The sequence below is a fragment of the Acanthopagrus latus genome, chromosome 21, assembly GCF_904848185.1.
Source record: "Acanthopagrus latus isolate v.2019 chromosome 21, fAcaLat1.1, whole genome shotgun sequence".
In the NCBI taxonomy this organism is placed as follows: Eukaryota; Metazoa; Chordata; class Actinopteri; order Spariformes; family Sparidae; genus Acanthopagrus; species Acanthopagrus latus.
Genome location: NC_051059.1, coordinates 27,413,971 through 27,426,974, shown reverse-complemented (window position 1 = coordinate 27,426,974; position 13,004 = coordinate 27,413,971). Strand labels below are relative to the sequence as shown.

General features: G+C 43.4%; 1 protein-coding gene across 10 annotated transcripts in view; it reads right to left on the bottom strand.

Moving 5' to 3' along the window:
* Positions 1-11,033, bottom strand: part of LOC119010645 (discs large homolog 1-like protein) — a 98,668-nt gene extending 87,635 nt beyond the window's left edge. For 3 of the 10 annotated variants that reach the window (XM_037082963.1, XM_037082964.1, XM_037082967.1), the window contains exons 1-2: positions 9,274-11,029; positions 5,830-5,961 (exon numbers count right to left, since the gene is read on the bottom strand). In XM_037082963.1, the coding sequence (XP_036938858.1) occupies positions 5,830-5,961; positions 9,274-9,292 (151 nt within the window). In that variant the 5' untranslated portion in view covers positions 9,293-11,029. Of the gene's footprint in view, positions 1-5,829; positions 5,962-9,273 lie in introns of all 10 variants that reach the window. The other 7 variants (XM_037082959.1, XM_037082962.1, XM_037082961.1 and 4 more) reach the window with 7 other exon arrangements.
* Between the last annotated feature and the right edge of the window lie 1,971 nt (positions 11,034-13,004).

Here is a 13,004-nt window from a genome sequence, read left to right as displayed (position 1 = left end):
GTGCTCGGCCTGCTGCAGACATCTCTTTTTGGGGGGTTTGGCAGATTGGAAACTGTGTGGCCGAAATCCATTTTTCATCAGTGGCACTGGGACATCAGGGTGAGCGTGACAAACACACCGAGGCCGGAGACTCACTGAGACACAGACGGTGTGGATGCTGAAGCAGTCTGACAACACTCAGCTTATCATTATTTAATACCAAGAGTCAAAGCAGGAAGATGGATCCATATTATCATGTAATGTGTCCAAAAAATGAAATAACGCACAAGTTTGTGAAGTAAAGTCTTCTGTTTGCAGTTTAATTCCAGGGTCATCATTGGAAATCTGTCAGAGCTGCCTCACAAGGCAGATTTGGGGGAAAGTAATCAGTGTTGAACCTCCTGAAGTGTTCCTTCATGTTGTGGAGGCATTTCTTCATCAGAAGTCAGACGAGGTATTTATGTTGTGTTTGTCCATCATCTCCCATAGACTTCAATATAGCTGAAACCACAGTCTGGCTCCAGATCCAGATTCAGTGGCATATTGACCACTCCTCCTTTTTTAGGTTCCTTGGTCTGAGGAAAATGTCAGCTGCTGTTAGCCGGTTGGTTCGCTGAGCCGTTCTCAACACTGCAGAAAACCACCGTCGTCTGAGGCCGCGTTCCCTGGAAGCTTCCTGTCCAGGGAGAGGCAGCATCGCCGACATGGTGGTCGGATAGTCGGGCGGGGCGTGACCTACATTCAGCACTATTAACGGGAGCCGTTTTTACAGGAAACACATAATTATGCCGAAGCAAACAGCTCTACATAATCTGTTTCATGGGAACTTTATCATCAACATCAAGGACTTGGGATTTAACAGGCCGAGTTCCCTCGAGTTTGTGGGAACTTTCGAGGTTAATTAGTGCTACAACAATGAGTTTCCAAAATGACTAGCAGAAACACACACGACAATTAAGAGCCCACAGACACCAAACCAACGTGTCTCTGCACTTGAACACACCACAAAGACGGCAGGCGACGGCCAACTAGCTCATATGTTCCTGGAGCTGCGCGAGAGGAATTAACTCTACGAACCAGCAGGTGGCGAAAGTCTGTGTTCATCATTCAAAAAAGGGAAACCAGAAGACTGCAGATATCAAAACCACAACCATGAGGTTCTCTCTCTCTCTCTCTCTCTCAGGTCCAAACCCAGACGCACCGGACGATGTGTGAGTCCACTGAGGACTCGTTCAGACAAAGAAATTAATCTGATGGGACTGAGTTTCAAGCAGCAGAGCGACCAAACTGAAGGAGGATGAAGATAAAGAAACGGGCCACTGAGTTCACATCGATGATCTCCACTCATCTATTAGTGATGAAGATGCGGAGGAGGAGGAGGAGGATCTGGATGTTTGCAAGATGAACAGAAATTGAAGGAATCAAGCTGTCGCTGTCGTCTGTGAATATCATGAAGTCAAATGTGATGCAGATTTAAGCTCATATTTATACAAATATACTTATGTTGCATGTTTTCAGGTGACTGGATGCAGGAGAGGATCCTGCTCCTGTGAGCTGAGGAGAAGAGGCCAACATTCATACTTGTTCTTGTGCTTGCTCAGCTCCATAAATATTTCATCAGAGACACTAGAATCCTTTACATTATCAGGTCAGGACATGAAGAGGGTTTGGTGTGTCGCAGCAAGTCAGTGTATCAGGTTCTGTACGAGGGAACAATCGGGTCAGCGTGAGCTTTAACAGATCAGAACATCTGATTGTGCTGCAGAAGAAATCAACTCATCCTGACAAAACGTCAACGCAAGGATAAAAAAATGTCAGCAGCTGTTTGTGTCCAGCTGCACGAGAATTAATCAAAATATCTGAACAGTTCTGAAAATAAAATGTGTTTTTCAATCAAGCGACGACCAGGAGAAGACAGACAAAGAGACTTTAGTGGTTTGGCCAGTTATCTTGAAGCTTCACTCTGGTTTCCTGTATCGTGAAGCTCAAGTCCAAGTTAACTTCAGAGGATCGGATCAAAACCGGACCAATCAGATCTCTGCAGAAACAAATCCAGCATCCCCATCCCTTTACTGAAACCAACACTGTAAATCTGAACGTGATAATTGGTGCATTTTTATTAAGGGTGCACAATCACAACACGGCCGAGTGAAACAAAGGCAAATTACCACAATGTCATTCAGTGCACGTTGGTTTCACAGGCCTCCTCCACACAAAGCTCACCTGCTGCTATGACAACAGCCTCTGCTAAATGTAAGGTGTGTCCACTTTATAAAACTTACTGCTGATGGTGGACAATTACAGCAACACCATGTGGGAAAACTAATGAAGACGATTCTGAACAACGCTGATTTCTGCACTTCATTCTCAACATTTAAGATAAACAGCTGGACACTTTACACAAACCTTCACCTTCATAGGACGGTAAACAGCTGCTCTCACTCTTAGTCCAACACTAGAGGCGAAACATGGCGACTTCGTAACGGTGACAGGAAACAGAAAGCTTGTTAAAATAATCCACATGCGTTCATCGGACCTGTTTGTTTGTGTCTCGATGGACAAACTGTTATGAATGTGTAACAAAACTATCAAACTACTGAACATGTTCTCTCTAATTCTTCTTTAAAGCTTTAACATTCAAATTTGGATTTTGTTTTCTGCAGCTTTTTTAATTTTATTCAAACCTCATGTCTTCAAAGTCTTCATCTCATTTTATCTCCAGTACTTCATTCATGGTTCTTCATGTGCTGCCGCTTCACATGTAAATTCATTTATCTCTTCTGATCCGTGCAGACATGAAGTGTTTTCACTGGTTGCTATGGTGATCAAGAGATTACCTACCTACCTACGCCCCCCCCGCCCCCCCCTTTTTTAGGAGGAGAGGACTCCTCTTCCACCGACTGTCTCACACTGACAGAGGTCAGACATTTCAGGTAGCAACCAGTGATGCTGGTTAACACCTGATCGAAGGTCACGCATCAGACAGAGCTACACCTTCACAGCCAGACAGCTGAAACACTCCGAGACACCAAGTCAGTCAGTCAGTCAGTCAGTCAGTCAGTCAGTCAGTCAGTCAGACAGTCAGTCAGACAGACAGACTATCCTGGGAAACTTTAACAGATCGGACCACATTCCTGCTGCTCGGCGTCCGTTAACCCTGCAGCAGCAGCGGTGGCGGCGGCGTCTCAGTTTCCTCTGGTCCCGTTAGCTGGCAGCGTCACAAACACGCACCGCTATCGTCAAAACCAGAAACCTGCCGGGTGACTTTCTGCTTCACAATGACATCCACAAGATTAACAGACATGTTTTGTATCGTCGTAGTTTAAATGATCTGTTCTGCACTCACGCCAACTTTCTGCAGGTAAAAGAGGAGAACTGGCTCCACAAGGATCAGCACTTCATAATCACATGGATTCAATAAAGCATATTTCCTCCCTGCTGCTCAGCACACGGACAGACGGACACTGAACATCAATGAAGCACCGACACAGCGAGGAAGCGACACGCTGCACAGCAGAGTCCATCTGTGTACCAGTCCACAGACGAGGAGCTCGTTAACAGCCGTCACTTTGATACGCTGCAATTTGTTACACATTTCTTAATCCGGCTGTTAGACAGAACGGAGGGATACACAAACTACGACTACATCACAGGAAAACACTGAAAACCACAAGTCAAGTCCTCCGTCTCCTGCAGAAAACTGCCTGAACAAGTTCTTCTTCTCTGAACTAATGACATGATTTCAGCTCGTTTGTTTACATTAAAAGATGAAATCCAACAAGTCGACTGCAGGGATGATGGTCTTTAACAGGTCCCTCGCTACTCTCCTCTGTCAGCTTCATGCTTTGAAAATGTGCACATGCTTTAAAAAGGAACAGTTCACTCAAACATTAAAACTCAGTCATCTGCTGATCCGAGGAGATGATATTTACATTGTTGACGAGCGGCTGAGCTGGTGCAACACTTTCAGCTCTACAGCTCCAGTGAAGACTTCATCTTATAAAAAGGTGTAAATCTGGTCTGAGATCAGTTTTGATGTGTTCTCTCCTGCAGACTGTGATCACAGCAGACGAGCTGATGGAGACATCTGATGTTTCTGTGGTTGTTTCTCTGTTTTAAATCAAGTCTCAGCTGCTTCAGTTGTTTGGCAGAACGCTGCAACTCTGTTTGAGTGAAGCTCCAGAACTGTTCTGTGGACGACCACACTTCACCTGACTTTATAGACTTTAGATGATAAACAGGCCCAACAGAGCTAAAACTGGCACAAACTATCTGATAGAAGAAAAAGTCAGTCAGATGAACAACGTGAGCAGACGTCTGAGGTCACGTCTCCTCCTCAGTATCGATCTCAGTGAACTCCTCCTGAACTCTCGCCTCTCCTGTCACAACAAACCGGCGTTCTCCACCACATCCTCTCTGCTGCAGCCTCACGAGCTGCTCTCGTCTCGTCTCCTCAGCAGATTCCTTCTGAGGTTTCTTCCGCCTTCTGTTTGTGTCGTCTGTGTGCTCTGACTCTCGACCCCCGGACGGTCACACCGACACACCAACAAACTTTATGACCTCTCAGCGTGCTGCGACAGCTCGCGCAGGAGAAACAAACACTGACTCTTTCCTGCTGAGGCTTTCTGACATTTACACTGTGATGTTTGACCGTCAATGATGAATTAAATCGGTGGTTTACCCAACATTAGGAGTGTGCAGAGTAATCAATAACAGGACTCAGAGCTTCAGCTACACTGAGACAGGAACACTATCCTGAATACTGCATGAAATTAGGAGGAAAAGACGAATCAATACAAGAAGGGAAGCAACAATTTTAGATTTGGACAGTATGATTATAATGTATTAATCTACTTTACATGATATCCGTGAGCATGTTTGAGTTTATAACTTTTATTGTGTTTTGACCCCAAGATATTTACTGTTGCTTCTGCTTCCTTATAAAGAGAAATAACAGAGACAAAAACGTGATTTATCTGAACAAAACTGCAGTTTTAAGAGGAAAATCATGAAACAAGTTTGAAAACTTCTCCAATGTGCCACTGCACCAGGTTTTCACTCTGTCTGCAGTTTCTTGCTAGTATTTGTTAAATTTCCTCAGTGAACAACGTTGTTCCCATAAAGATACCATGAAGTCTCTTTCTTAGGGTGAGCCGAGTCTTTACAGTTACAAACCGCCGTTAAACTCTGCATCCCAAAATACAACCGACAAAAATGACTTTCTGAATTCTTCTGTTGTTTTTATATCAGATCTACATTTATACTCGTGGTGTCACCATTTCATTCTGAAATTGAAAAATCGCTCAAATGATCTTTTAGTTACAATAATCAAAACCACAGGATCAGCAATTATTTGATGTGCACGTCAGGGGCTAGCTTAGCGTTAGCCTGCAGCATCACTTTTACACCTGCATTTCTGTTTATAAGGACGTTTTTGAACCTGCTAAAAACAGGAAGTTGACTCTAAACACACTGCAGGTTGATGAGTCAGGAAACCAGTCAACAGCAGATCTTTTCTCATCAGACTGCATCTAGAAGACGTAAAACAAGTTTTAATCAATAATACTCTGAAGAAATATGTTGTTTTAACTGGAGCTGATGACCAAAGTTGCAAAAACTAACCTGCATAAAGACACCAGGAGCTGCTGCTGCTGTAAAATGTATTTGTAAAGTGTTTGTCAGGACAGAAAATCACTGATCTGATGATCTTTACTGATCCAGATGTGATCGTCTCACTCAACCTTTGGACTTTGTCTCAATGATTTTAACCCTCAGAGCACCTGGAAGTTTTCCCAGGATGTGAGTCGGCCCTTTGTGACGTGTTTCAGGATGAGAGAGAGGCGAGCGTACCTATGAGAGCCTGGAAGAGGTTGCTCTGGAAGATGTCAATGACCCTCTGGATGGAGTGTCGGAGCTGCCGGTCCTCGGCGTGCTGCAGCTTGGCCCGGTACTCCTCCAGCAGCAGCAGGGCTCGCTGTGCATCTGGACCACAGGAGGAAGCAGCAGAGGTTCATTCTGGGCCTCAACGACTAATAAAACTGATCTGAGACGCTGGTCTGAATAAACAGCTGCTTCACTGCTGCAGTAATCCCTCAGTGCTGGAACACTGAGCTACAGCAGCTCTATTCAGACCACACTGTAATACTTAATACTTCAGTTTAATACCACCGAATATGAAGACATGCGTATAAAGTATAAATGCAGTCTGGTTTAGCTGAATGAGGCCTCTCCCCGACAGATAAGTATAAAGGTCAGTGTATCAGGATGAGCTCAGATTTGGGTTTAAAGTGCATCAAAACTTCTCATTCAGACTAAAGAAAATCAGATTAAATGCTTATGTTGAAATTATGAAGTGTTAAACACACATCCACAACTCTGTGATCACTTTAAAGCCCTGATATTAAGAATAGTATTTATTTTAAGCCTTTGAAGGACCTGGAGAAAGGGTAAGATGCTGAAACAGTAAGTATGGGGCTGCTATTAACCAATATCCTTAAAATACAGAACACACAGATTGATATTCAGTTTACTGTGATATCAAAACATCTAAATCCTCATTTCTCAAGCTGGAACCAGAGAAACGTCAACGTTTCTGCTTAAGAAATGACTTCCAGTGATTAATCCTTTTATTAAACACTTTCTTTTCTGCTTGAGTGATAAATTGATGAATCAGCGGTTAAGTTCGGTGCTTCAGGCTCGGCACAGACAGAAGCATCTGCACAGAGGAGCAACACATGTTGGTCAATCAATTCTCAAACACGTTCTGCTTCCAGCTTCTTCACTGTGAAGATCTGCTGCTTTTCTTTGTCATTTCTGACAGTAAATGACGAGAAAAACTACAGTGAGCAGTTTTCACATTGTTTTAAAGATTTTACAGACCAGACAATCAATCAGTTAACAGAGAAAATAATCTGCGGATTAATCAGAGATGAGAACAATCGTTAGTTACAGTCATACGTGTCAGTCCTGGGCGATATTCGATACGTTCAAATATCAATCATATTTTTCAAAATTATTATTACTTATTATTTATTATTTATAGTGCAGGCAGCCGAGGTGAAGCGTGTCGATAGTGGCAAGTCAGTCCAGTTCAACAGGACGGAGTCACGATCGCGTGTTTCTGTAGAACTGAAGCATCCTCCTGGTTCTGTCCTCAAAAAGCTTCAGGGATTTTTGGATTTTGGATTATTACTCAGTTCAAAGGCCGTTGAAAGTTTTGATTCTGCTGCTGAAAAAACAACCAATTCTGACTGAGGCTGATGATACTGACCCATCACAGATATCATCATCCACGTTTATGTTATCGTTTCTATGATAATGAAGAACAAGACATTAATGAAGCGTGAGATAACGGGATCATTCGTCTGGTTCAAACCTCTCAAATGTTACATCTTTCCACTTTTCTCTCTTTTAAAACCGTAAACTGAATATTTTTGTTCTCTGAATAACTTTTATTTATGGTTGCAGCTACCAATCGTGTTCATTGTTGATTAATCTGCCAAGTATTTCCTTAACTGATTAACCGATTAGTCGTTTGGTCTCTCGGACGTCGTGTTTTGTTCACAACACAAAGATTTTCAGTTTACAGAAAGAAACCAGAAATTATTCACATTTAACAAACTGGAGAAGAAACTTGTGGCTTTAATTTCTTAAAGAATTACTAAAACCTCTTAATGATCAGAAATACCTGATTAACTTAACAACTTATCTGTTAGCGGTTGTAGTTCTAGTGGTTATTCATATTTAATATGCATCAACTGAAACTTTATGGTCAGCTCAGACTGGAGCTCATTAGAAACTCAGAGGTTTGCACAAATCATCATAGTTGTAATCTATATGTTTAGGTTATTAATCTATAGATCATATAGGTTTTGTTTAATATTTAACTTATACATACACTTTAATTTTTTGTGATGTTTCTTAAAGAGGTTTAATCAAACAGAAACATGTAACAGAGGCAGAATACAGTTTAACAACAAGCTTCATTGTTTCAAACAACAAAATATAGTTGAGAATTTAATGACTTTAAATGAACTCGAGCATCTTTTTCTGCATCATCATCTCTGAAATATCAGAAGATAATATCAGTCGAGCTCCAACAACAAACTCAACTCTAATTCAGATATTGAACAGAGAACTGAAGTCCTGAGAGCTTCTTTTATATCTGTTCATATTTGGCTTCATGTTTTTTGGTTTTTATGTTTTGTTTTTTTTGCAGTTTTTGTCTTTCACTCAAACATAAAGTGATATTAAAACTTCACCTCTGGCTCAGAACGTGTGAAGGCCAACAGATAACTTCACTAAGAACTTAATAATTATAAATCAGTTTGGGCAAAACTAAATGTTTACATCCAGGCCAACATAAAGACAGACAGTCAAATATTTGACCTGGCTGGGTTTCGTCAATTGTGTCCATTTTAATTTTTCTGTATTTTTCTGACTGATATGTGATTTAAGGCCAATATATATAAATGTGTTTCTTAAAAACAAAGTGTAAATGTGGGACGACTTCAGGTCAGGAACATGGAGCGCAGATATTAACAGACAAATGTTATTTTATCATTAAATCATTTTATCAGTGTTTGACGAGGCGTTTTTATTTCACTTCTTGTCTCGCTGTCTCTCATACAGAGATATTAAATCCTCAGTGGGAACTAATGAGGGCCAGTTTTTATAGTTGTTGACATCTGACAGATGAAGCGATCGATCAGATGAAAGTATTGATCACTGAACTTGAGCCGGCTCCAGGGGCTCAGTGGAGGTTCTGGTGAGACTGTGGGAGTTAAAACAGTGACTCAGTATAATCAGGCTGCTGTTAACTCAACACTTTGACTCTGACACAGTTTCTCAGTGTTTCAGTGGTAAAGTGAAGCACAGTAGTGTGTCTGTAGTGTGTCTGTAGTGTGTCTGTGTGCCGTCAGTGTGTGTCAACAGTCCGGCTGTGAGCAGAAACGCTGCTGTTGTAAATATTTCATTAATATTAGAGTGTATTTTTAGTTGGGCTCGCCTCCAGACAAGGTGCCCCACATACAACTTGGTTAGCAGCGGCGGCGGCTAACCGGCTAGCCCCCTACTTTAACTCACTTTACCTGCCCCTGGCACGGCACGGCACGGCTCGGTGAGGCCGAGATAAGCCGTGTGGAGGGAGTTAGTGTCGAGTTGTGAGTGTGTTTCAGTGAGTTTGTGTCGCTGTTGTGTGTCTTTGTGCGGGGCTGCAGTTGGACTTTTCTCCCAGCGGGCAGCCGTTAGCCGAGCTAGCTTGCTAGTTGATACGTTGGAGTGCGAGCGGCTTACCTTTCTTCCTGACTGGCATGGTCTGGTCTGGCTCGGCTCGGCTCGGTTTGGAGCTAGTTCCGTGTTAGCCACATACACTCCCCACACACAGGGCGGTTTTTATCGATTATCCCTCCAGTGAAAGCCCGCTGTCAGCGCTCCAAGTCCGGGCTGAAGAAAAATCCCTCCACGACGACACCAAGTTCCCTCCGAGCCAAACAACCGTCAAACTAACTGTCAGAGAAACTGACGCGGCAACAGAAATAACCGCCGCAGGTCTCCGGGGGACACGGACACACACCGCCGGGAGTCCCGCTTCAAAGTACCGCCGCAGAGAGCGAGCAGGTCCGGCGACGAGCTCCGTCCTTCAGCGACTCTCCGTGCTGTGCTCCCCCCGCCAGAGAGGCTCCCTGCCCCGGCGTGCACCGCGCAGGCTGACCGGCGTTAGAAAGTGGAGCTGTCGCCTTCACCGCCAAACTCCATGAGACAAACAGTGCGTGTCCGTGCGGTGCATGCGTGAGCCGCCCGCTGCTGCTGCTGCTGCTGCTGCTGCTGCGGTGGAGGGAAACGATCCGCCCCGCAGCTCTGATGCTTCTCCCGCAAATAAACTAAACTTCAGCAAGGTGTCACACCTCAACTCAGCCGAGCCCAGCCCGCACGGATGGACCCGCACTGGCACGCACACTTATTATTATTCCCCGCACAGCCTGCCTGGTGCATTCGTGTCAAACTTCTCTCAGTGTAAATCCCTCCTCTCTTTCTCTCGCACTTCCTCTTTTTTCCTCCTTCTCCTCTTTTCTTCCTCTACTTCCTCCTCCCCCTCCTCCTCCTCCTCCTCCTCCTCCCCAGGTCGACAAATTCCAAACTTTCCTCCAAAATGGCGTCTGGCAGAGCTGGAAAGGTTGAGCCATGTGATTTCCAGGAGCGCCCAATCATACAGCTCACCTACAAGGAGAGAGGAGAGGAGAGGAGGAGGGTCAGGGAGGAGGAGGAAGAGCAAAAGTCTGAGGAGGAGAGGAGAGGAGAGGAGAGGAAGGAAAGAGGTGAGAGGAAAGGAAGAGAGAGGAAAGGAGGTGGAAGTTTGCTTCAAAGAAAACTGACTTAAAGAAAGTAAAGAGGAGAGATGGAAAAGATGTGAAACTAGACTGAACAGAGAGGAAGAGGAGGTGACAGATGAACTGGAGGGTCAAATATGTGATTAAACAGATTATCTAGGGGACAGATGATGAAGAAGAAGAAGAAGAAGAAGAAGAAGAAGAAGAAGAAGGGATTAGACCGGAGCTGAGTGATTAATCGATTAATCGATTAATCGCAGATTCTGTGATTAATTACAACATTTGGAACATTTATTTTACACGATCTTCACGTTATTTGATTACAGTATTTAGATGCATCTCAGTCTCAGATTATTTCCAGGAATGACCTTTAATTTATTCATTTGTCTAATTATTATTTCATGTATAAAACTTAATAACATGACTTTTGTGATAATTGTTTGTACATCTATTTGTTCTCATTACATTTGCCCCTTCATCAGCTTCAGCTGTCTGTGGGGAGAAAACAACAGCCTGAAGAAAAGTTTAAATCTGTGGTTTTGCAGAAACATGTTTGTATTCTGTTAACGGATTAATAATTCATGTGTCATTTGCATTAATCCTCTTTTTTTAATCGCCCATTAAGATATAAGATGATGACTGGCCTTATAAACTAAACAGATCGGTAAACAAATGTAAAACGTTTATTTTGATTGCAGAATTATTAATGAATGAAGATCTTTGTCTCTGTGACTCGTCTCGGCCATCTTTGTTTGTGTCACCTTAGATAAAATAACAGACAAAGTGTTGTTGCATGAGGTTTTGTGTAATGAATATGTTTTTTAATGCTCCCAGAGAACATAAATGTGCGTACAGATGATTTTTCTTCATGTTTGATGAGGCTGACAGAGAGGTCAGAGGTCAGCCGCTTCCTTTGGTGATGATGAAGATGAAACGTCCTCCTCCTCTTCCTCCTCTTTGTCTCTCGCCGTCTCTCATGTCGTCTCTCATGTGCTGATGCAAACCACTCGCAGCTCTGGCCCAGATTAAAGCGAGCAGCTCTGGTGAAAGGAGGAGGCCTTTATTTTTAGACGGTCATGTTTAATGAATGACCTCGCCTTGAGTCTCGGCTCGTCGCGGTGAAGTCGAGGAGGAGAGGTCTGCTCGCTCTCACGCCATCTGTCACCTCCTGACAGCCACGCCGGCCACGCTCACCTCACATGTGACGAGACAGAAGGATGCCCGGGGTCAAGAGGTGCTGCTGACGACGGCTGATCAACGTGTTCGATAACAAACATTTATATTTTTATTCATAGCACGTGAAACTGAATTTAATCCAAGATGGTCAGTGCCAGTCTGAGCCTCACGCTGCAGTTTCACCAGATACACCAGCGAAGATCAGATCATTCTGTAGCTGTTAATAAGTGAAAGCAAGATCACAAACTGATCTGAAGAGACGTCATTTACACCCTTTATTAAGTCTTCAGTGCTGCTGTGGAGACTGTTCCACATCTTATGGAACTGGTTCAAAGCAACAACACTGTTCCTTAAAAACTGATTTTAAAGTCGAGATCAGCGTCAGAAAACAGAACTGAACTCTCCACAGCTTCTGATTTCTGTGTTTGTTGTGTCGACACATTTCTAATGTTTTATCACAACACGAGTCTTGTGGCGACATTTTCATCCCACCAGCATGAAGAACCAGCACTCCTGTTCTCAGGTGTTTCTCAGGACCTCAGCTTTAACCTGTTACCTCAGAAAGTCTTGACATGACGCGAAACAGGCTCATTAGTTTCTCTGATGAGAGTTACACATTCTCATGTTCCCGTCTGCTCTCAAAGCATGAAGCTACAGCCGGCAGTTAGCAGTTAGCAGTTAGCATCGTTTATATCGCTCAAACACAGAATTAACCTGCTGACTAAAATTAAGTTCATTAAACATCATCAAACTATTTCACTTCAGACACTGTGAGTGATTAAAAACATCTTTTTATCACTTCAGATTAGGATTACTCCGTTTGTGTTTATGTTTTCAGTAAATGTGATGTTGTGTGATGTAAGTAAGAGACAGACTGAGCGCATTAATGCTGATGAGTGTCTGAGCCGTGTGTGTGTGTGTGTGTGTGTGTGTGTGTGTGTGTGTGTGTGAGTGTGTGTGTGTGTGCGCGCTGCAGCATGTGTCACACACTCCGGCTGCCAAAGTCCAGATTTATGCCAAGATTAATTATGAGCATGTTGTCCAGATCGGGATGAAAACTGACATGACATGTGCAGTAATCACATCACAGTGTCAGACAGCAGCGCTCAGGCCCGGTCCACTCACTGCTGGTTCTGATGCCTCGGTGGTGTTTCTGCTGAGCGGTCGTGTTGTTGGTGACATGTTAAAGGAATTTTAGAGGAAAAAACATAAACTTGAACAGTTTCCAAGAAAAGGCCTTAAAACAGGAAATACACTAAATATTGTTGTATTTGAAATCTTGTTGGTTAAACGATGCGTCACTCATCCGGCGGCTGGCATGTGAGTGGCTCAGAGGGGCGGGACCAGAGAGGGTCTGCTCTCTGCGTGATCTCTCATTGGCTGCTGCAGGCCACAGGGCGGGCGTAGAACTCATGTCTGTTTATTTAATAGTGTGTCTTATAATTTTATGGTTTTATTAAGGTTCATGTGCAATATTTTACTTTATATTTGTCATTATTTTTATTACTTGTTTTTGTCTTT